Source organism: Periophthalmus magnuspinnatus, chromosome 7 (assembly GCF_009829125.3).
Source record: "Periophthalmus magnuspinnatus isolate fPerMag1 chromosome 7, fPerMag1.2.pri, whole genome shotgun sequence".
NCBI lineage: Eukaryota > Metazoa > Chordata > Actinopteri > Gobiiformes > Gobiidae > Periophthalmus > Periophthalmus magnuspinnatus.
In genome coordinates this window covers 22506537-22531713 of record NC_047132.1, presented here as the reverse complement: position 1 = coordinate 22531713, position 25177 = coordinate 22506537, and the positions used below count along the sequence as shown (strand labels likewise).

Sequence of the window (25177 nt, the reverse complement as noted above, 5' to 3'; positions counted from 1 at the left end):
GTTAAATGCATATAATTTAAGTTTGTTTGTTTTTTTTGGTCAGAAATGGCATATTTGCTCTAATCAAGCATATGATTAGATTTTTTGTATTTAAAAAAAAAAATTATATATATATATATATATATATATATATATATATATATATATATGGAGAACTATAAGCTGTTTTAACATATACATCTTCTGAAATGAATCTCATTCCTTTGAAATGACACATTCTTTGTTTGCACCTTGTTTCCCTGCAACATAATAGGCATGCATACTCAAACACCTTGCTAATTGCTACCTTAATCTATCAGTCTCACCTAATAATTTACTGCTTAGCCTCTCCCCCTCCCTTAGATAACATCTGGCTCGTTCACATGCAGTTCCCTCCCTGTAAAAGGAGGCCAGGGCAGCTCCAACTCCTCCATCTTGTCTTCCTCCCATCGACCGCTGTTTCCATGACAATCGTGCACCACGCTCCTGTCCCTCGAGACTTAGCAGCGCAAGGCAAGGGAAAATGAGAATCAAGGAAACAAAATTAAAACTGTAAGGTAGAAGAGTACAACTGCAGATTAAAAGCAACAGTGGTATCATTTAGAGTTTGGGGATTGGCCTGGGACTGAGTGCCACTGAGAGAAAACTCATGCTTTGGATAAAAAAAAGTCAAAGAGGCCAGATTGAATTGGTTTAGATGTGTATAAGTGTAGTTGATGGATAAACAAATAGCTGTCAGCTTTCCTGCCTTGAGGAAAGCTAGCTATTAGAGGCTGGGTGATATAACCCATATAACCCATAAAAATATATCAAAACTGCACATAAAGAAGACAGACTTTAAATCATTGCCATTTAACACAGAAAAATAGTAACATTTCCTCCTCCAAAGTCTGAACTCTGCTCCAAACCACATTTTTACTGACAGTGGATTAGCTGTAGACATCTCAATTTAAAAGACACAACACAAGACTATTAGAGATGACTGAAACCCAGTCTCTATTAAAATTGAATAATTTGCTCAGCCGTATAAAGGACAACTGTTTGCTACTAGTCCTACCATTAGCAAAATGACCAACATGTTGAATTCTAAACCTATAATTTTCAGTATTTTGAATTTGTCAACCACACCCTATTGATTACTATCAAACAAATCTCTACAAGATTAGTTGCATTAACGAGGTCCTATTGAATGAATATGTGTGGATAAGGTGTAGGCAGAGACCAAGGTCACTCTACACAGCAGTGCCACATTGAAAAACCCTGAAAGCCTGAAAAACCTTCTGCCTCATTCCCAACACCCACTTTCCCTATTAACTACCAATGACACCTGCTGTTTGTACCCTGCACCCACCCACACCATAGCATCTTACACACAGTTCTCACTAAGATATACGAGGTGTTACCGCTTCCTTGCTTGAAACATTAATTATTCACCGCATACAGACGTATCAAGGCCAAACTGGTTGTGTGTACTTTAAGGTAGTTTCTTTCATTCTTGCCATTTAGCGCTTATCAATTAGACATTAGCATGATGGTTGACAGGTGGAGAGAATAACAAATTATATCTTCATTATTGTATGGATAGGATGTTGGCTATTAAGCGTCAAGTGAAAATATTGTTTTCAAAATGTGTCTTAGTAGAAGCAGGTAAGGAGTAGGTCAGAACATTTAGGGAAATAGCAGCTCCAATGGGGTATGCTTGTTCTGCAGCGGTCAATATGTTTATAAAGTTGTGAAAGATGAAAGTTATTTTGGTTTTGAAAATGCTGCTGTGTTACATAGTTAGCATATGGGTATAATGTTTTATCTATGTCTATCCAGAGCAATGGATACACATGTGATTTGTTTACTTTCCTCTCTCCCCTTATTTGAATGACAATAAAGGCAATCTTTGGTATAGAAGCCTGTTTAATAATAATGCAAGGATCATGGTTTTATCAATGGAGCCAATGTTAAGGATATGGGGATGAGATTTGCTGGCATTTCCCTGCTTCAGCAAAATGAATATACTTGGATTATGGCGTGGAATGGATGCAGAATTTAAGAGTATTTTTGTTTATGGGAAAGTACACAGATGATGCAAAACAATAGGATCCCAATCAGGTGTAAAGAATAACACAGATTATTTCTTCAACAGGGCACTCATTTAAAGAAGTATTATTGTTTTATTGGCTGAGATCATGTCCATAGCTAATAATAATACTGTATTGATGGTTTTTAGATTCCAGATGTGATGATGTCATGCTCCCAGATGGGAGCAAGAGACAGTTTTCCCTATTGACATTGTACTTTGTCATTAAATATTCAAAAGGTAAATTCGCAAATGTTGAAACTGATCATTTCTATTAGTGACTAGACCCTAGAAATCACTATATTACAATAGAACCCTGCATTTTTAACCATATTCATTTTAGCTGCTCCCATCTGTATTAAATATTATTGACTCATAGAATGTGATGTCATCTGAAACGCAGCAATACTTTCAATGTCTACTTCAGAACAAATATCTGAATTATAGAATATTTTTATTGCAGATAGCACTAGATGTTGTGTATCAATGTATCCAGTAGGAGGAGCACTTCACTGCCGCCTTCATTCCTATTACTAATCTATACCAAGCATACATTTTTGCATGCTGTGAGTGTTGCTCGCGTGCTCAGTGACACGTGATTCCCATATGTCTTTCAACACTTGCTCATAAATGTTGCATTTGTTCAGATTTGATTATTACGTGGATACATCAATGCTACTGCCATGTTATGTTAAGAAGATGTATTTTAAATTTCCTTTGCAGAGTAATGTGTATGGAGATGAGTTGCTGACATAGGCGGGTTTGTGCAATTCGAGGGTAGGAGTAATTTGAGTTATTATAAATATTTATACTCCTTAAATGCCTCATTAAAACCATTAACCATATGGCTATACCTCAATTTGATTAATAGTAAGGCGTGATGCCAATTATGACTGCATTACCAGTGAGAAGATGTGGCACAGTGGCAGAGGTTGTTTCAAAGTGAAATTCAGCCTCCTGTGTAATTTTTGGCTTTCAGGGTCACACCACCTGCTGTTGAGAAGACGGGAATCCTTATTATTGACATATGACCTTCTGTTGCCTGTCCTTTGTACATTTGTACATACAAGCATATTTATCAACATGGGACTGCGATTTGTTGCTTTATTTCAAGAGTCTATGATCTGTGAGAAGAGAGGAGGCAAGGAAGGAAGGAAGGAAAACAAGAACGGGATGAATTATAAATTGTAGAGAGAGAGAAAAAGAGAGGGAGGGGAGTTTCGTAGCAACACAGAGTTTTAACATTTAATGATTTTTTGTGAATGCAGCAGAAAAAATACAGATGCTAGCATGTCATTGCACGTGTTAATACGCCAATATGCACCATTAATGACCTTATGCAGCCCTATTGGTATTAAGACAAATAAATAATGATGAAATGTAGGTTACTGCTACGTTTGTATTCAGCTTCTATTCCACCTCCTAGTTCTGCCTCCTCCTGTCATTCATTTATTCATTTTGTCTATTTTTACCACCACACAGGAGTAAGTGGCAGCTGCGCAAGAAAGCACTCTTTCTGGAGTTAAGATCTGTTATAGAGGAAATAATTAGGCTGCCATTAATATATCTGGCACACTACATCATGACAAATGCTTGCAAAATGATGAATGCGATTTTACTAATTTAGGGACGCGGTCTAATAATATTCTACATTTGTGCGCGCCTTTCTCCTGACTTGGATTTGGGTATCAATATTTCAGCAGCTCAAATGATCCAGTGGCGACTTGGTGTTAACTGCTTGTGCGATACAGAGGATATTTATATATGATGTTGGAAGATGGAGACAGATAGTGCTAGGGTGTTGAAGGAGGAGAGTAGGGGGAGGGAACAGGGAATAGGCACGGAGAAGCAAGCATCAGCTCCTCAATGTAAGCCCTGAGAGGTGAAGGCAGTGCACAGGAATAATGAAACCCGCTTTTTAATATGACGTGGAAAACGTTTTTGGAGCAGCTGTGATCTTGAAGGACCTGTAGCTTAGAAGGGCCAGTGGACACTTTGTTAATGCGATAGATCAGAAGCGCTCGGGTTAGAGATATTGAGAGCCAGAGTGGGAGGGGGTGGAGATCGTGGTGAGATTAGCGACTTTCCGTGCACACCGCGCTGTTGTTGTGCTGGGGAGCGGCAGGAGGGAAAGGGGAGAGCTTGAGGTAGCCCGCTGCAGCAGTACCGTGTGAGAAGAGGAGGCTGTTTTTGGGATCTCATAGGGGGGAGTTTTTTGGGGGGGATAGCGGGAAGAGCCGGTCATTAATGCTCTCTCTGTCTCTCTGCCGATGCTTTGCAGGAGTGGTGCCAGCCAAGAGGAGTCCGAAGCTGGTGGTAAGTACTAAAAAATACCTCCTATCTTTTCCCTTCTTTGTGTGCATGTTCGCTCTACTCTGGTGAGGGAAGCAGGGCTATATTAAGAACAAAGAATAAACAGATATGATAGTTCTGTGATGTGCATCTGTTACTTCTGTTCTCACTCTGCTGTCAGCGTGACTGCTCCGGGCGTTTCAAGTTTGCCTCTTTGTTGCTTGTTATATCTCTCTCTATTAGGGATGCACAGCATTAGAGAAACATGCAATTGGTGAAATATGTTGAAATACATCATGTTAGATAATATAGTAACACAAGTTTTTGACACTGGAAATTCAGTTTGGTTAAAGCTGGAATGTAAATCTGCAACATATACTGTTTTTTTTTGTTTCTGAAGAAAATTCTAGGTTAAAAAAAAGAAGAAGAAAACACAAAACAAGAGCTAAAATGTCAGAGTGGGACCACATGTCAACCTGCAGTTCATCAGGTCTTCATTAGTTATACAGGACTGAACAAGGATTAAACCATATTCAAATAGGACTTCAAATACTTTGATTTATATTGTGTTATTGTTTTATTTATGCTCTGTTATCCCATATGCAATTTCTCATGACCTACTCTTAGCCTTGCTTGGATAAATTATACTGTTAGCCATCAGCTATTACAAAGGGCAGTAGCTTTAGGAATTATACTTCAGTAAACAATAACAATATGCACCTAAGAACAGTCGTTGTATAGGAGTTGCACGGAGAACATTTACGACCAAGAAGTATTCAGAACTTTATAACAGTCTCTATTGGGAACTGTCCTCTCACTACACCCACAATGCGCTCAAAGAGGACACAGAGCGATTTATTTTTATAACTCATCTGGACCTGATCAGATAATCAATACAGAGAAGATGCCAGGGTAGTGTTAAATGACTGTCACCCTGATTCACCCCTCTACAGATAGGGATGTTAAGGCGTTTTTACTGCGGACAAACTCAGCCAGCGCTCATTAGTGCAGGGTTCACACAGAAGGAGAAGGCTCTGATCCTGCAGCTCTTGATCGACATTAAAAGCCTGTGCTGCAGTCGGCTGGATATTTGGGATTAGCTTGAAGCAGCATCAGTCAGAGCCAGGGGAGTTACCTATTCACATCACACAACGCCAGAGGTGGAGGACTTAAAGCAAGCTGTGTGTTTGGACTGTAATTATAGTGACACATCAACTGTTAATGAGACAAGCTGCTCCTAATTATTTTTAAGGCGGTACTTAGTGTGATACTATCCAACTGGGGACCGTAGAGATTATCTTGAGCAACAAAATAAAATCCAGCCTGACCAAGACAAAGACGGTTAATTTATGCCCAAAATTTTATGTACTGTTTTTGCTATTCAAACAATTGTTTTGGCAGAATTCTAAATTGTAATATTTTGCTAACGCTAACTTTAAAACATCAATATAACCAGGGCTGTAAAATCATTATTCATGTTTTCTTAGTTTTAGTTACATCTTAAACATATTATCTGCTCTTTCTGAAAGTTTACTCTTTTCTGATTGGTTAAATCCACCTGTCACTCAGGGCTTGACAGAGGTCGACCAGTAGGAGAAGTGGGTGGGGGAAAGTGTCTGTTTTTGACCATAAGGCTGCATTAAACAAAAAAAGCAGTTTAAACACATATGGCAGTTCTGCGCATCCCTATGAAAACAGTGAAAAAAGATGAGAAAAGGTGAAATATTTGGGCATATTTTGGGCAGTATAGTAGTGTTAAATTGAGTGAAAGTATTTATTACATGTGAGGTATAAAAAAAAAAAAGCTAAGATATTATTAGTTAAGTCAAAATTTTTTGTTTTTAGGTTAAATGGACTAATTCCAAACAGCATGCTTTTGTCTAACCACATTACACAAACTGGTTAAAAATATTTTACAATGTTTACCTTGCTAAAATCTAACCTGATTAAAGTGGGATTTATGGAAATGTAACTTAATACTGAAATAATATTGTAATAGTAGTTGAGCCAATAACTAATGGGTCATACATTATATAATACTGAAGTTCAAGTAACAGGTTGTTGAGTTGGACATGGTAGAGCAGCAGTCGCCCTATAGCTCACTGTCAGTTCAGATTACGCTTTTTGCTCAGAAAAAGACCACTTCACCCCTGTATTGTGTCACTGAAATGTCACGCTGCATGCCCCAGACAAACTGCTCTGTCTCCAATTCAGACGCACTCATATTAACTCATATGCAATTGTCAATTTTATATGGTTATTATCCTCATTATGCAATATTACAAGATTATTTTGACCCTTTGTTTCATGCAGCTGACGTGTGGGAGGCTAGTCTACCATTTATCATATGAGCTGAAAATGATTTGGCTGTCAGTAACTGCAATGTCCCAGCAAGACTATTTTCTGACAGAGCAGTGCAGAGATTGTAATGGGCGATCGCACCCAGTATGGAAATAACAACACACAAATGTCCCCAGTAGGTTCTGTGGCTTCTGAGACAATGGTGTATTTTTATAGCTATGGCAGTTTATGACATGTTTGGTGAAATGGTGACTTTACATTGCCCCTTTACTCAATGAATGTGTGACGCATGTTCAGACAGACTGTCAGTGGTAATAAGAGAAAGAAGATTGCTGAATAAATTTGTCTTAATTAGCCATTTCACAATAAAAAAAAAAGGTGTTGCAGTTATTGTAAGAAGAAACATTTGTCAGTTGTTCAGGATTATTTATTACACAAAAATACTTGTTTTTTTAAACTTTCATTCAGATCACAATTTCTCTATGTAAGTGACCAGCTTAATGAAATCAGACTTTCAGAATGATAAAGTTAATGTGACAAAACTGATTAATTTTGACGTCCCTAGTGTGTTAATTATATTGTAATTACAAAATTAAATAAAATACTACTTCCACATTAGGCTATGGAGAAGATCAAGCTCATATGAATCACATCACATCACATTAGGAGACAGATGCTTGGCTATAGCAAGACAAGGAAAGAAAAGCAGAAATGAAAGTAAAATATATTTAAAAAAAAAAAAAAGAAGAAGAAAACAGGGAAACATATGCCGGTTTACGCCATCATTACCATTGAGTCCATTTACATTAAACAAGGACAATGTTGATGTCCATAAAAATCCAATATCTTTGTTCATTACATTTCAAACCCATCTCAGTTTGAAACCATGGAGATGCGTCACCATTCAGGATGCTGTTTGAGTGTCGAAGGAAGATGACCTTGGCTATTTTCTTTCTTTCTTTGTCAACATTTCTTCTCCTCTGCACTGACTCACAGCTCACATGGACATCTGCATTAGTCACACAGGAGATGGATGTTAACTTGTGATTAAAATACCATCATTGTATCTAAAAATGCTAAACATGTAAAGAAACCCATATTTAAGTCCAAGTATTCAATGGTATTCATTGAGCCAGGGCCTTGTATAGCTCTATGGGTGATTCACTACCAATATTGACCCTTTTCATTATTTGTTATTCTGATTGAATTATGCCAACCGTTATTGTGATATGTTTTTTTTGTTTTTTGTGTGGAGTGACCCAGTAATTACAGAGATATTATCCATAAACAAGGTCAAAGCATCTGCATTATGACATTGAGACACACATTCTATCAAAGAATACTGCCTGTCCCTCCAGCTCAATTTTAAACAGTGGGTTATTTTAAATATTGCAATGTCACATGAACCTAACCAATTACAAAACACAGATTCTTGATGTGGTACAGTTAAGACTTGACATTTTTGAGATATTTAACTAAATTATTATTGAAAAACATATAGCTTTTCTCAAACCATACAGCCCTAACTTACACCTGTTTAACTGTGTTTTCAGCACCAGTTAGAGAGGAAGGACAGTCAGAACAGCTCCCAGCACAGTGTCTGCAGCCATCGCAGCACCCACACGGATTCACCCAGCCACCCGCTGCCCTCTGCCATGCCCGGTGAGGTGGTGGCCCAGCCCCCAGCCGCACCCACACAACCTCTGCCCGGACTGCCCCCTCTCCAAGATCCCAACACCGATGGCACCCTCACGCTGCAGAAGAAACCCGATCCTTTCAAGATCTGGGCCCAGTCCAGGAGCATGTATGAGAGCAGATGTGAGTACTGAAGTGTCAAATTTACTGTTGAATCCAAGGAATATTCTCAATCTATCCAATTTTAACTGTAAGCCATCATTTGCAAAATCATTATTCAAAAACTTTCAAAACTCAGCCTGTTGTAATCTATAAAATAAGATGGTGGTTTTATTATATTCCATGTTAACCTACAAACTACTAATTCCCTCCTAGATTAGTTAGTTAGAACTTTTGCATGTTTGACTTTAATTGTGGCGCATTGGGAGATTCCTTTTATCAGTTGTGACTCTTCAAACCAACCACCAAAGAGTGTTTAGCAAACTCAGACAGCCTAAAGTGCTCATCCTAAACAGCGGTGTACTGTGTGAGTCAGATCTGATACAGTCACATAAGGTGCCTCTAAGAGAAATGTGCCCTTGAAACAGAACTGCATTTGTGACAGAGGTAACTGTTGCATACAAAAACACACAGTTGGGGGCATCCTGTTTGCTCTGCTGAAAATGTTTGGAAAATCACAACAATTTTTGCACATTACTGAGTGGTAAGACAAAGCAGTTATATTTAAACACACTGAAAAATATGTTAATATGTCTATTATCAGTAACCAACAGCTCGCCAACTGGCTTGTGAATTATGTTATTCTAGAAAACATATGCAGTATATGGATTGTTGTTATTTAAAACACTAGGCTTGCAGTAATAGTAGTAATCATACTAGACATAGGAGTTGTATAGGAATAATAGCAAAAGTTTTTGCCATGAAATAGTTTCTGGAGAAAAAAACTCTCAGGCATTCTTATCTTAACTGATTACTGCAGCTTAATTGTGTACTTCTACATACATTTTGACAATATTTTGAAGTAACCATACAGACTATTTCAAGGCTGATCACAAAGCTTTAACTAGAGCAGCCTTCCAAAATATTCTTCTTTGCATTATTCAAAGGGTGAAACATCTCTTTATATTGAAGCAGAAAAATGTTTGGTTTAGATGCTGTCCAGCCTGGTATTGTTTCATATCGAGTATACCCATCACTGTCTTGTATTTTAGCTGGAGCAGAGGGTTTGTCCAGTCTTTTCACTTGACAAGCTGCTGGATGCCTGTGTGCAGCGTTGGTTAATAATTATGGCTTGCCCGTGTAAAAATCTAGGACTGAGGCTGATTAAATATTAATCAGGCCCAGTGAGAGGCTCTTTAAGCTGAGGCTGATTGGTATATGTGTTTGATAACCCCTAAAGGAGCGCCAGACCCCTTTTCGAGTCAGCGGGGAGGTGTGGAGACAAGATCAAACAAGAAACTCAGCCAGAAACAAAGACGCTTGGCTCAAGTCATGTAGAACAATATAATGGAAAAGCTTGGTGCTTTATGGGGCAGTGTCCTCCCATTAATCCATCACAGCACAGTGGCCCACCAAAGTCTTATTTTGTCACTCAGAGCACTTCTTTTATAGCATTTGAAATATTGTTATTGTAAAAAAAACATTAATAAACATTTCAGGTGGCAAAATATAAAACACAAAGTATTGAGACTTTGCAGTAAATTGCTTACACTGCTAAGTATCAATGATTTGATGAGTATTCCTCACTGACATTTATGCTGTGATGTAAACAGGAACACTGGTCTAGAAGTAGATAATTATGCAGCTAATTTACATAAGAGATAGAAATAGATTGATGTTTGGTAGAAAGCCCAAGTCCTAGCTGAGACCACAGTGAACCAAGATATAACAAGATTAAGCCAAACTCGGATCAGTTCAAGAATATTAACAAATAATATCTGTGTAAACCCTCAGTCGTCCAGGTCTGATCCATAGCATAAGACAAAGTTTAAATCTGTCAACTGGACAAATCGTTTTAAGAGTGAAGACGTTTCGCTGCTCATCCAAGCCGCTTCTTCAGCTCTTATAATAGTAATAATAACAGTGGAACCAGCCACACTAGTCTTCACATACACTAGGGAGATTTATGAAATTCTGTGAAGCTTTCTGAAGTTACTGTGAATGTGACATAAATTGCCAGATAAAAAGTAATTTACATTTGCTATTTGTAATTGAAATGCAATGACTTACTTCTGCTTATAAAATGGTCACAATTGTTATTGCTAGTAGTAGTAGTAGTAGTATTGCTCTGACCTGAACTGAATGATCACAATTATCAATCTGAAGAAAAACAGATTTAAATAAAACTGATGTATTCATTCTGAAATATTAAAAAATGATATTCAACTAATGACCTGTTAGCCTACTCAAAAGTGTATATAAAGTATTGTTAATGGACATGTAAATAGTTAATTTGTTGCTTTTGATCTGACATAGATTTAACTGACTCCCCATGCCTCCTTTCTCTATGTTTGGGACTGTCATAGAAGCTGTTCCCCTATATAACAGGTTTGTCTGAGATTATTTGCAATACGAAAAAAACAAACCCAAAAAAACAAACAAACATAATTTGTCCTTAAACAAGCCTAAAGACCCAGTGTTACATATTATGTGGTAATAGAGCAGAGGCCTCTGGTGTTAGGTGAGTGAACAGCAGGTGGTACCTCCTGCATGCTGCTGCTGGCCTGGTGGGCTGAACAGACACCAAACGGCCTGTGTCCTGCTCCACAGGCTGCTCTGAGGCAAATGTGTGGGCTGAGAGGAGCAGTCACAGGGAAATGAAGAGACTCAGACACAGAGCAATACAAAGTGCATAATAATGAGGCCAGGAGATTATTAAGTCTTCAGTGCTTGGATCTCATGCAGCCGCAGTGACGGTGGTTTGGATGAAGATAAAGCAAATGCACCCATTTTGGTTTCTGTTACTATTACTGTTTCTGTACTTTGCAGATGTAGTGAACATGTGTGGAATTTATGTTGGTTTGACCTTAGTGCAGTAATTATTAAACAAGTCAAAATGGCTTACAATATTCATGCCATTTAATTAAAAATAGGTACAATGTTTTCCTCTAAACCTTGTTTTCACTGACAAAGGATTGGCAACTGATGATTAGAAATGACAGAATATTGATCTTGATTCAAATTTGATTAATTCCACAGCACCTAATCCATTGTTTTTTTACATTTTGCAGTGCCGGATTGTCAGGAGCAGGACATTTTCCTCTGGCGCAAAGACACTGGATTTGGTTTCCGTATACTGGGCGGGAATGAGCCTGGTGAACCGGTGAGTACCTTTCGAATCATCATTTGCTTATTTAACTGTAAATGACAAAGAATGTACTAATTGTTTTCAATGGACTCTTGGTATTGTAGGTCTCAATCACAAATCAGTTAAATACTTCTTGTCTAATTTTGTCTCAGCAGTTGTATGAGTAAAAAGAATAATGCTTGATTCCCCAGTTCTCCTTGTTGTGCTCCTGAATATTGTTTTCAAAAGATGTCAGAAAGTATCATTCCCCACTGTGCTAGGCGCCTCATATCAGTTATTGCTTGTCATTTGTGACTGCATGCTAGTTACCCGCCTGTTTCTGTAAGAGGTGCGCTCACTCCCACACACAATGCCTAAAGCCATGCTTCTTTGAAGCTAGAAAACAGGCGGCAAAAACCAGCCACAAATACAGCACTGTAAGGATTCCAAAACACTGCAAGTTCACAAATCAATACAATTAGATAAGATGCCCTTATTGCTTTGGGCTTTGGATCTTCTCAAATGGAGATTAGTTTAGAGAGATGATATTGAAATACAGTATGTCTTTACAAATATACTGTTAATTTACTTATATGTCTTTGCCAAATTTTGAAAACACCATTTAAAAAGTGACAATAAATAGTTGGAACAAGGCCAGTGTCTTGAAGTGGCCAAATCATGTGATCATACATTTGTGGAAAGATTTGAAGCCATGTGTTCTGATGAACTGGCTGTCCCTTGTACAGTTCTATCAGGGACACAGCTAATTCTTGTGATATCACACGTTCTAAATTTCTTAAAAAGCAATTATGGTTAGACTTCAGTAGCCATATGTGTAGAGTCTATAATCTCAGAAAGTATTCCCAAACATAGAGTACAATAAGCTATGTGCATCAAGATCTGTGACCAGAAAGGTGGAACACACGTGGAAATGCTTTTTGAGACAAGACAAATATTAAACTGGTCGACTTGGTTTTGTAATCAAATAAAATAAACAATACAGAATAGAGCATAGAAAACATAATAACTGCATGTAAATATGTTATTTACCCAGATCTACATTGGCCACATAGTGAAGTATGGTGCAGCAGATGAAGATGGGCGGCTCAGATCTGGGGATGAGCTGATCTGTGTGGACGGCACTGCGGTCGTGGGGAAGTCTCATCAGCTTGTGGTACAGCTGATGCAGCAGGCCGCCAAGCAGGGCCACGTCAACCTCACTGTGAGGCGCAAGACGGCCGGATACGGAGGTGAGAGCGTTGAGGGGATAATGCCTACAACGGGATATATCAAGCTAATGGGGAAAAAAAGCTATACTAAGGCCATAACAAATAACAAATAAATATGAATATAACAAATGCTTGAATACAAATTAAATATGCAATGAACAATTAATTGGTTTAATGATAGAGGTTTAAATACTCTGCAAAACTGCTTTTAACTTCAAACCGTGGTATAATATGGTTCCCTCATGAAAAACATACCTGTAACCTTCTCTCTGACGAGCTCAAAATGTCCTGTTTCACCAGCTGATGTCATGAAGTGGTGCCATCATTTGGGAAGCACTCCACTGTGATTTTTAAAGTCTATATGTCTTTACCAGACTTGTGCTGATCATTTCAGTGCTCACTATACAAAGTTTTTCTAAGCATGGAGCTGTTTAGGTTGTGTTAGTCTTATTTATAGTTTAATCTATGCGCTCTCTGGGTGAAATTAGAGCCTCAACCTGTTATCCACATATATTGTAAGTTTAAATTGTTACAAGCTTAACCCAGCAATAAACCTGTTTTTGTCATGTTTTATTATTTCATGGCTGGCCTTTCCAATTGTTCTTCTCTTCTTTCTCAGTGTCCAAAGGAGAAGGAGATGTCCCACCTTCTCCAGCCTCTTCCCACCACAGCAGCACCCAGGCACCCAGTCTGACCGAGGGCAAGCGTACTCCACAGGGCAGTCAGAACTCACTGAACACAGTGAGCTCGGGTAGCGGCTCCACCAGCGGCATTGGCAGCGGGGGCGGAGGAGGCAGTGGGAGTGCTGTGGTCCCAGCCAGCCTCCAGCCCTACGATGTGGAGATCCAGAGAGGAGAGAACGAAGGGTTTGGGTTCGTCATCGTGTCCTCTGTCTCCAGACCGGACGCGGGCACAACATTCAGTAAGTCAATTACTTGTGGTGTCAAGTAAATTTTATTTAGCTAGTTTATTGTTATTTAATGTTTTGAGTTTAAAGTTTAAAAGCTGAAGCAAATGTTAAAACTATTTGATTTCCAGGTGATTTGCTATTTATTTATACAACAACTGTAATCAGCATGTTCCACCCCTCACTTTCTTTTTTTTCTAATTTGTAAGCAGAGTAGATCCACAGAGAATTATACTGAACTGTGCCCTCTTGTGGCCAAATTTCAATATTGCTTTAGTCTCTTCTCATTGATTTTCCTCTGTTTTATGGGGGGTATCAGTGTGGGATTGGACAGTCACACGCCGAGGTCACTGCATTGCCGAGGGAGTAGGAATTTTCTTTATGACGAACAGTATTCCCAAAGGATCACTATGTTCATCATCTCATATTCACACCTCACAGCTCCAATTTAGTATGTAATTGAAGTCAACAGATATCACAGCTGTACCATTTAGGCACTGGATTAAAGCAGGAGAATTTTAATGTTCATTTAGACAAACTCTGAGGAGACAATGTGGGTGGAGCAAAAAGGAGCTATCCAAAGAATACTATCTAGGGTTGTCAAAAGTATAAAAATCTATTAGATACTAATCGATTCTAAAACAAGTATCGAAACTAGATAATTTTTTAAGCAAGGATCGATACTGAAAAAACATAAAAAATCTCATAACTGGATCAAATTTGACCTTTCCTGAGACTTGCATGAGACCACATGTTTGATAATTTGATGTTGAAAATTACAATCAAAATTAGTATTGAAAACCAAGTTTGAGTTTTTTAAACTAATAGTACTACTATTTATATATTATTGGAATGCTTCTTGACATCTACTATTTCATTTTGAGGGGGTCCATTTGGTTTAACAATTAGTCAAGAGCAAGTGTAAAAATAATGAATGGGACGTTAGTCACACATTGATCATAGTAGAGCAGAAATGGATACATTATTTGTAGTGTCAGAGCTAGTCAACCAACACGTCTTTAGGGGTTAGTCATGGCCTGTGCACACATAAAGCTATACGCAACTTCACCAATCACTAACAACAATATATGGTTGCTGCATTTCCTCTTGTATTCAATAATGTGAAAGAGTCTGCATTACTGATGTGACATTTTGAACCACTACCTTAAAGTAGAATACCAACTAGATTATTTCCACTCCACTAAAGATTACCACCAGTTGTTTTAAAATGTTTAATCCTGTGGTTTTCCATACATGATTCCTTTCTTTTACAACATATTCCCATTTAAGCAAGGATACGTCAAACGCTTCTAGTGTGCGATAGTGCCACAACATCTTTCCCTGTTTTCTCTAATGGAGAGCAGCCGTTTGGGACACTAGGCTGACAGAGAAATGTGTATTTCTAAAAACACACAGTATATCTCTGAGGATGTGTAACAATGTAGAGGAGAACAAAGCACTTTTAGCTGAACCAAGCTCTCATACATCATAGATACAACAATATCTCTGCACTGTCCTGCTTTAAGCCCTCCCTCTATCTCTTTGGTGACCAGAAGATAGGAGGCATTAAGGCCTACTGTTTGATACAAACAGAAATGTCATATCTCATCATTAGGATGGAATAGTACTTTTTTTTAGAAACTAAGAAAGCATATGACACAACCTGCAAGAAGTAGAATGAGGAAGCTTCTCCAGATCTTTACCTAGATCATGGTCAGCAGTGCCGGGCTGGAGGCATGTATTAGGTTTTAAACAAAATACACAAACCATGTCAATTGTCACAAATTAAATACGAAACTTTATTTGTCCCTAAATGAGGAAATTTCAGTATTGCAATGCTAAGTACAAGAACAGCAGGAGAATGAAAAAGATCCAAGCAAAAACAAAGATGAAAAACTTTAAAATAGATTGAAATAGACTAAACAATCAATACCGGCACCTTTTGAAGTCTAGCAGCTGCTTCCAACTCTTCATATCATATTTTTATTTAAAAAAAAAAAAATTGGCAACTATTCCAATTACAGCATGTAGTTTGCTGATTACATAAGCGTCCTCCAATCGCAGCAGTAGAATCTGTTAGCTCTCAGTGAAGGAGCAGTTGTGATCCTGAGTACAGAGTATTGACAGAATGCCAGACTGGAGCTGCTCTGGGGCTGACCACTGCCATATGATTCAAACTCATTGATTTACATGTCAGAGGGAGGGGGCAGGGGACAGCTCGTGCACCTCCCCGCCGGGACCATCACTTCCAGTTTTGACATCACATCAATTCGCTCTCCTTTATACAGCATGTAGTGTTTTGCATGTGAACATCTGGGCTCATGGCTTTCTTATGAGGAGATATGGGACTCATTCATGTTGGTGGTTCTCAAATTGTTTAGTAGCATTTAAGATGCAGGCTAAGTGTTTTCTGTTATAACAAAACTGCACTTTTTGACCAGTTCTAGTGTAGTTTCATTTTTACATCAATGCTAGTCCTAAACTCACTTCATACTTACTTTAGTCATTGTTTGTTAATTCACCTAAAATGCTGGTCTGTCCTGATTTTGTTCCTTTTGTGTTGTCTAGCCCAGTGGTTCTCAGACTTTTCACACCAAGTACCGCCTAAGAAAATGTTTAGCCTTTAGAGTGACACCAGATCTGAAAAAAAGAACCATTCTAGGTTTAAATTAGGACAAAAGTGGATCTCAAAAGGAACTGCATACTTACTACAGTAGTTCTAAGCAAGAACTAACCCAAATTAAACAGAAATGTGGACTGTGTACCACCTGAAGGGGCTTGCAAACCACTAGTTGTTCACAAACCAGTTTGAGAAGCACTGGTCTAGTTATTTTACAGTTTATTATTGAATATTTTAACAGTGATGCTTTGAATGTAAAATATCTATGGTGTGACTCTACATAATTATTTTCTTTTTCTCTTTCTTCCCTCCGCCCATCTACCAATAATCAACACACCCTCCTGTGAAAATAAATATGCTTATATAAAGCTGGAAATGCCTGCGTGGCCATGCCCCACAAAATAGGGCGTATCATTGAGGGCAGCCCAGCGGACCGCTGTGGGAAGTTGAAGGTGGGAGACCGTATTTTGGCAGTTAATGGCTGCTCCATCACCAACAAGTCGCACTCAGACATCGTCAACCTGATCAAAGAGGCGGGGAACACGGTGTCTCTCAGGATCATCCCCGGTGATGGTAAGGCCCATATAGATGTTACACACAGTAGATGTTTTATAATGCATCAGACTTAGGAGTTATTCATGAGCCTGTAGTGGAGGGAAAGGGCACTACTGCTGTTCAGTGCACATTCACTTTAAGAGGCTGTGAGTCCATATCTCTGCAAACAATATACAATAGTGTGAGCGTCAAAACTGCCCTATTCTTTCTAGGTCTATTATTTTTGGTTAATTTCGTGACATGGTGGAAAGGAATCAGATACAGTATTTTAATTTACTAGAGTACATTTTTTACACAAACTTTGATAATCGCTGTATATCTTCATATTCAGTATTTTTCTTCATTATTAGACTGGTTTGTTATTACACCTGTCAACTTCTGAAACTGTGAGAGACATATTTCTTGAGGTAATAACTAGACCCAGTATAGACCCAGCTGTATATCTTAATATTCAGTATTTTTCTTCATTATTAGACTGGTTTGCTATTACACCTGTCAACTTCTGAAACTGTGAGAGACATATTTCTTGAGGTAATAACTAGACCCAGCAGTGAACCTATCATAAATGATTGTTAGTGTTATTGTTCAAAACAATGATGAGCAATACATCCTGCTATATATACGTGGAGGGGTATAGAAAAACACAAAGCCTATTTAGGTTGAGCCTCTTTGCTTGCACTCTCATCTAAGTCACACACTTTGGGATGGTTATATTGTGTTACTTTTTTTTTTCAGAATCTTCCAATGCTTCTCTGCTGACAAATGCTGAGAAGATCGCTACCATCACCACAACGCACACACCTCAGTCCGAGTCCAGGTGGGTTCAGTTTCAGCTTAACTTTATTTTTTATATATATATATATATATATATATATATATATATATATATATATATATATATATATATATATATATATATATATATATATATATATATATATATATATATATATATATATATATATATTTTGTAGCATCTGAGTTTACATATGCTGTTTATTCTTTTCCAGGAATAACTCAAAGTCTAAAGGGGCCCCACCTCCTCCACCAACACAGAATCAGGTAAAGAATAACAGAATATTAAAGCAAAACTATTTCAGCCATTTGAGTCTGTACACTATGAAAGCATATCCCCATGTACAGTAGATACAGTTGGGATAAAAAATACAATTAATACTTGTGTGCATTGCTGCCCTGCCCCCTGGAGGACAAACAGAGTACCAGCCAATGTATGTGGATGTTCAGTACAAAATCTGTTCCCAGGGCTTATGACAGATTAGTTTAAATTAAAAATTGTACACTTTATACAATAAAACACACAAACATATCTACTTCATTAATCACTGAATCATTTTGTTTTCTAGGATGCTGAGTTCTACTCTGTGGACCTGGAGAGAGACAGCAAAGGCTTTGGGTTCAGTCTGAGAGGAGGACGAGAGTACAACATGGACCTGTATGTCCTCAGACTGGCAGAAGATGGCGCTGCAGTCAGGAATGGGAAAATGAGGGTATGAGAGAAAGCCCTCAAATCCTCTGTAGAACTTAAAATCGACTGTATAAAAAACTCTGACCCATGTTTCAGGTGGGGGACGAGATCCTGGAGATAAACGGAGAGAGCACAAAGAATATGAAGCATTCTCGGGCGATCGAGCTGATCAAGAATGGAGGTCGAAGGGCACGGCTTGTCCTGAAGCGGGGCGATGGATCTGTACCTGAATATGGTATGTGCATGTTGGTCTAGACTGTTCCCCTGTTAATAATATATAAGCAAAAAGAGACAGATTATAATTGGTTAAAATGGATTATATAGTACAAGTAGTAATTAAAATCAATAACATTTATGGATTTCAAACACTAAACTTCCATTCACAGCAGAAGTTTTGTCTTTCTTTTCTAACTCATACAAACAACATATCAACCATTTGTGCAAAAAACAATCGCTATCTGATTTGTATACTTTAAATTGTTTGAATTTGTAATGGGTGTGATTTAGACATGTTTTTTATCGCTATAGTTGTATTTAACATTACTTGAGTTTATCTGAGTTGCATTTTTGAGTTTTGCTCTCTCCTTAAGGACACAATGTAAACCAGCTGTATGTTTCTATGCCTCTGCTCTCTCTCTCTGTCTGTGTCTGGGCTCTTCCTCCTCTGCAGCGATGATGGCTCCTCATCTCGCTGTGGGGACTTTGAGGAATGACAAGATGGGAGAGCCCTGTTTCTACCTAATGGGCCAAAATCAGACCACGGTTTGTAGCCAAAAGTCTGTCCCAGTCCACCCTCCTTTGTCATCTGTTTTCCTTTGGGTTTGCTCCACCCTCACAAAATCAAAGGCCTTGCCCCCAATGTTTCGTACATTATGCAGGTCAGAGGTGGAAGTAACGCATACTTAAAAATCTATGTAGATTTGCTTTGTGTATAATTTGTAATGTTGCCTAAGCATATTTAAATACCTTAAACCTAGTCCTAATATTACCATTGAACTGTTCCAGCGAATGATCAGTGCTGGTTTATTCTTGAGATCACATTCATGTGATGTCAACATCTTGAGAAGTAGATGTTTCAGCCTTCAAAATACTGCAAATACTTATGGTTAATGATATATTTGGTTTAATTAGAGGGGGAATTTGACATGAACCACCATGTTATAAGATTTGCAATATGCAAATTAGTAGCTATATGTATGTCATTAAACCCAACCTTTTGCATCAATTATGAGTATTTGAAAATTGTTTATGTTTGTCTAAAATGATAATATTCTCTTGTTAGATTTCATCACATCACTGAGCATCAATAACCAAGAACTAATTTGTATTCATGAGTGGTTTGGATAGTTATTATTTTTAGCCATATAACAACACTTGACATTGTAAACTTTGTCAGTTCAGTTCGTTCCACCTCTGGTTACGTTGAATGTGCTTCATTTCGTGTCATGCCTGACTTCAACTGTGTAACACTGTGCTGCTATGATACATGAACAATTTTAACATTTTTAACATTTTTGTCACGCGCTTCTCCCTGAAAGACCTTCACTCTTTCTAATGTGGCCACTCTCAACCAGTCATTCCTACTTCTGTTCTGTTTCTTTGCTTTGATCATCCCAATGGTGCACAGCCACATGTCCAGCATTGGTCTTGAATGGTTCCTATAGGTGTATTTCGTGTCACTGACATTCCCAGTCCATACTGAATATTGCTCACTCCATTCTAATGAACATCAATGCAGGTATCAATATACTTTAAATTACAGTAGTCAACATTTGGAATAGAACCAAACTTGAAAATTGCATTCATGCATATGCATTTCATTTTGATTGAAGTTTATCAATGTGACATTATTTTTTATTATTTTATTAGAGGACAAACAGAAATTGAAGCACCAAATAAGAAGTATTTTAGTGTTCACACTTTTATTTATAATTGGAAGGGAAGGGATAAGCCCTAAAAATGTAATGATTGACACTTCGGTACTTCTTATTTTTCAAATAATACAATGTTTGCCTTTCTATAGCTTTGATGACATTTTTGATCCATTTCAAATTTTGACTACTATATTACAAACCAACACATATTATGCACAAAAAGTATGCATGCCCAACAAAAGAAATTGAAATAAATATAAACAATAATAGATGGTTCCTCTTCTTTCTCTCCCTCAGACGGCAGCAGTGACGGGTACCCTGCCACACCCGGGGCACAAAACTCTCCGGAAGTGAGGACGCTGCCCAACAGCCGATACCACACCTCATCGGAGTCCAGTTATCCACCCGAACTTCACAAACCATCACGGCAGGACGAGGCTGTGCGCGGCCGAACCAAGACCCGGGACAGGGACAGGGCTGGGACCGACCAGATATTGGACTACCAAGGTCAGCAATTTAACCCCCACCTCCATCACACCTGGAACAACAACCACAGTCAAAGCACCCCCAGAAACCAGTCTCCCGCAGACAGTAACGGCAGCAGTGGTGGTAACAAGAAGGGCAAAGGACGCAAGGTGAAGAAGTCTGAGTCTGAGAGCGGCATCTCAAAGCTCCTAAAGACTTTGCGGAAGGACAGTTCGGGGAAGAAAGCGGAAAAACAAAGAGGGAAAGAGACGAGTACCAGCAGCTCCACTTTGGACGGCAGGTTTAGAGTTCAGCGCCGCGGTTCTCTTGATCGATCACCCACACAAAAACGTGGTGCATCTCCAGACCGCCGACGCGCCAAGTCCATGGATCGGAGGGTAGAGCGGGCACAGCGAGACCGAACGCCAGAGAGAGAGATCGATGATGGAGGATTCCTTGCTGTAACGCCAGAAAGGAAACTTAGCGAGAGGCGTGTTATGAAGGACTGTGCAACACCAGGTAGAATGAGTGTGAGATCAAACAACAACTCTGATTCTCTGTCGTACACAAGGGGGCGCACTCTTGACCGCCCCACTAAGAATGGCAACCTGCTGAGAGACTCCTCCTCTGAGAGATACAGAATGAATGGGACGCCAGAGCGGAGATACCGTGACTCTTCCCCCGATAGCACCTACAGCCGCGAGGAGCTCAACTATGGAGCAGCAGCGCCCCCTAGGCTCAAGGACTATTACAGTATGATGAAGAACAACGCGGCTCAGTACAACCTACCTGCCTACAACAACGCGGGCCACAATAATAACAGTGCAACAGTGGGTCGTGGCTCCAACCAGCTCCCCGAACCCAAGCGCCGCGTGTACAAGGAGAGCCCCAAAGACCTGAGCATTTAGCGCCTCCTGTCTTTCTGTACAATACACTGGAAATGGACTTCACAGGATCTTATAAGTCTTGTGCTATTTGGTTGACTGATTTATTAATAATTGATTGATTTTTGATTTTATTGTGATCTCCCCCATTACAGAGATTCATAAAACAGCAAAAGTACAATCCTATCTGTCCACACTGGTTGTTTTTCGTCATTGTTCCTAGTTATTTTTTATCAGAGTTCTTGTACTATAGTAATGTTATTGTTATGTGCCTGCATATGAAATCAGTGATATTGCTTTTTGTAGGCATTTGCTGAATCTATGAATAGTTGTTCCCTCCGAGGCCTAAAAATGCTTCCAGTTGTGGTCATTTTTATAATTATGAAGTTTGTTTTCCCCACTTCAGACTTGCTTTACTGAACAAAACTATAGCACAAGACACTGTTGGTTCACAAAGACTGTGAAATTTACGTGTATGTACCATGGTTATGAAAGAAATAATATATGACAATTATGGGGATTTTGTCACTATTTATTGTTCATTTGGCACATATATTTTGAGCTCATTAAAAGTTTCAGGATGGTAGGAACACACACTGTACCTGGGGAAGAAAGCTGGACTCTTTGAAATGGCAGCTCACTGTATGCCTCTACACAACTGCTGCTCAAGCTTGAAAAATAATGTGTAAAAACATTGGCTAAATTTAATCCTTTCCCTCTTTTCAAAACTGAATATCCCTTTTATTCTAGCCAAATAGATGTACTTTTAACTTCAAGGCTAAAGAAAAACTTTTAGGCAGATAAACACTATTGGTCCTAATTAGTTACTCATCAAGTATACTGAGATATTTGAGCCAAGACTGCATTGTGCCAGAGAACCAGCTCCAACGCTGCCATAAAGAAAGATTTTACCTTGTATGCCAAAAAGACATGTAAATTTCCCTGCACAAAATGTACACTGTCCCTCATCAAACATAACATTTTGACCACCACAGAATAGAACACAGGGAGGGTTGAAGATACATCTATCAACATTTGGGCAGGTTTGACAATAGTAATGGAAATTATGTTGGCTACAAATATATCAAAGCATCTCAAAAACTCATCTATTGCTAAGTGTTTCCAGTCTACAGTGGTCTATATCAATCAAAACAACGAGGTGGTAATGTGAGTTCTCTGGAGGGCAAAGACTTGACTGAATACACCATAGATAGTGATTTAAGTTTAGTACACACAATTGCTTAGGAAGGTGGTCATAATGTTATGCTTTACTGATGCACGTTGTACCCCAAAAAATGATTTGACTGCTCTGTTCCCTTGTGTTTGACTGGTGCACTGACTCGGAGGTCTCGAGCTGCTGTGGTTTTGGTAACATGGGACGGTCCCGCTACAAGAGTTTGACCAATCTGCTGCGCTGAGCCATGCCGTCACTCCCCTCCCAGTCTGATTGCTGCTTGTACAACATGTTTTTATGTGTATTTCTCTTTGTTTTATGTCTCATCCAAAATATATTGAGTAAAATCACATATGCATTGTTTGATCACTGTCGTCACCATGGTACTGTATTGAAAAAAATGTGGAAAAAAAGTTTGTTGGCCATCACCTGTAAAGAATTTTTCCAATGTTATTATTATTAGGAAGGAATTTTAAAAATGTTGCCTTTTCTTGTACAAAAGAGAAATTTATGGAGAGAGCCTCAGCAGTGGGGAATGTGCTATTGTGTTGGACCTGATAATGATTTATTGGAAATATATTAATTTTACTCTTGGATCAGGTATGTAAAGATTATTGAGAGACTGTATTGGTTGAATCTGCTCAGTTTGTTTGGTCTGAAATCTCGATGGTTATAGCCTGCCTTTGTATTATAAAGCACTTGTATGCAGTCTGTGTTTCTTCAAAAAGCATTATTTCTTGCAACGTGCTCTGGACATAATTCTGTCTGTGTGTTGATAAAAATCAGTACATGTATATTATTATTATTATGGGCCAATCTTTTTATAAAACTATGCATATATAAATATCACATTGTTCATAGCTTTATTTGACCCATGAAGCTAAAAACATAACATTAGTCGAAGTACAAGTAGATGTGGACTTATCCAGCTTCTTTCCTCCAGATGGATTACAATGTATATGTAGCTATCAAAAGAAGTCTGTGAATGCTATTTTTATTATCAAATAAAGTTTTCCATACAAATCTTAAGTGTTTTAATCTTTTCCTGCACACCACATGATATTTGAGAGAAGAGCGCAGCCTAAATATGCAGGATTTGTGTGTTTAACATGTGTGAGTGAAACTAAACACAACTGCAGTTATGTTTTTGATGTGGAAACAACATTTTAACATAGATCAGAAAATAGTATAATATAGGCTCTTTAAAGTATTATTTCATTGTTATTATATAGGCATGTTAAAGTAGTATCAATGTTAAATTTATGTCCAAAAAGTATTTATCGCTATTAATTGCATTACGTTGCTTTAGTATGGTAAGCCATATGAAAATCATGCAACCTCAAACTGAAATCGTAAAACGAGACAAGTTCCTGAAATTCATTGCTGCATTCCTCACTAACTGGCTGTTGCTATAGTTACACATGAAGGTCAATAAAAGAGAAAAAGTAGAGCTGAGGAGAGCGTAGGAGGCATCATGTCATTTAGTCTGTTCTCTAGCTTTCTTTCTAACCCGTTCCACTGCATCCTCTTTTCACTAGCCATGTTCTCTTTCACTTTCCATGCACATCTTCTTTGGTTGTGCTTAAATCAAGGCCTCATGTCTAGCAGCTGAAACTTTCACATTCTTACTGATTATCCAGACTCTCTCAATCTAATTATCTGACTTTTATCTTTAATTTGTTTAACAGGAGCTCTTCATGGGGAATCTTTGTGTGAATATTTTATAAACAACCTTGGTACAAATGTGTGCCAGGCTGATAATACTCAGATGTAATGCAATAAGCCTATTAGTAATTAAGGGTCTTAACATTCGTCATGAGATGAAGTGAGTGCGATATCGTTTGTATGATCACAACTAATGAAATAATTCTTAAAGCCAAGGTCACCTAGGGTTTAAAGTAACACTCACCATTTAACCATAAGTAAATCAAGTGTAAACCTAGACAAGAGGTAAGAAAATGAGTGTGTGAAGCAAAAAGTGACTCCAGACATGAATGCATTCTGAGTAAGTCATTCACATTTATTGATTTGATTAAATATTACTACAGTCATTGGTAATACCTCGCCAAACGAGAAGTAAAACATAAACAGGATTTGCCATTTGCAAAGTGCCTTTTATTTTACATTGCCTTGATTACATGCCTCTACAGTTAAAAATAAGCCAGTAACATTTAGGATCCAACTGTAAAGATTTCTCCTCTTTCTTTCAGGACAAAATCTCAGATAGTAAAGTTGGATATCTGTACATACAAGAACAACTCTGTTAAGGGCGGACCTTTCCTGGTACTGTCTTTGGGTTGAACCAGCTCATTTGTAAAAATACAAAAATTGGAAGTGAATAGACTTTGGTGATTTCCCAGGGGAGTCGTCTTCGTGGACTGGTCGTTGTGGTGAGTGAGGGCCAGGTCTTATGCTGGAG

The 25177-nt window shown here is 38.4% G+C and overlaps 2 protein-coding genes across 17 annotated transcripts in view; one reads left to right on the top strand and one right to left on the bottom strand.

Annotated features, from left to right (window-relative positions):
• The window catches only part of LOC117374120 (membrane-associated guanylate kinase, WW and PDZ domain-containing protein 1-like), an 86910-nt gene extending 63136 nt beyond the window's left edge, over positions 1–23774 (top strand). For 13 of the 16 annotated variants that reach the window (XM_033970291.2, XM_033970290.2, XM_055222849.1 and 10 more), the window contains 11 exons: positions 4332–4366; positions 8197–8461; positions 11509–11600; positions 12619–12814; positions 13413–13715; positions 16690–16893; positions 17611–17692; positions 17886–17937; positions 18240–18383; positions 18458–18596; positions 20533–23774. In XM_033970291.2, coding sequence (XP_033826182.1) covers positions 4332–4366; positions 8197–8461; positions 11509–11600; positions 12619–12814; positions 13413–13715; positions 16690–16893; positions 17611–17692; positions 17886–17937; positions 18240–18383; positions 18458–18596; positions 20533–21608 — 2588 coding nt within the window. In that variant the 3' untranslated portion in view covers positions 21609–23774. Of the gene's footprint in view, positions 1–4331; positions 4367–8196; positions 8462–11508; positions 11601–12618; positions 12815–13412; positions 13716–16689; positions 16894–17610; positions 17693–17885; positions 17938–18239; positions 18384–18457; positions 18597–19031; positions 19124–20532 lie in introns of all 16 variants that reach the window. The other 3 variants (XM_055222853.1, XM_033970293.2, XM_055222852.1) reach the window with 1 other exon arrangement.
• Positions 23775–24757: 983 nt separating this feature from the next.
• Positions 24758–25177, bottom strand: part of LOC117373129 (rhodopsin) — a 1530-nt gene continuing 1110 nt past the window's right edge. The window contains exon 1 of the mRNA XM_033969012.2: positions 24758–25177. This exon is cut by the window's right edge and continues 1110 nt beyond it. Within this exon, the coding sequence (XP_033824903.1) occupies positions 25167–25177 (11 nt within the window). The 3' untranslated portion in view covers positions 24758–25166.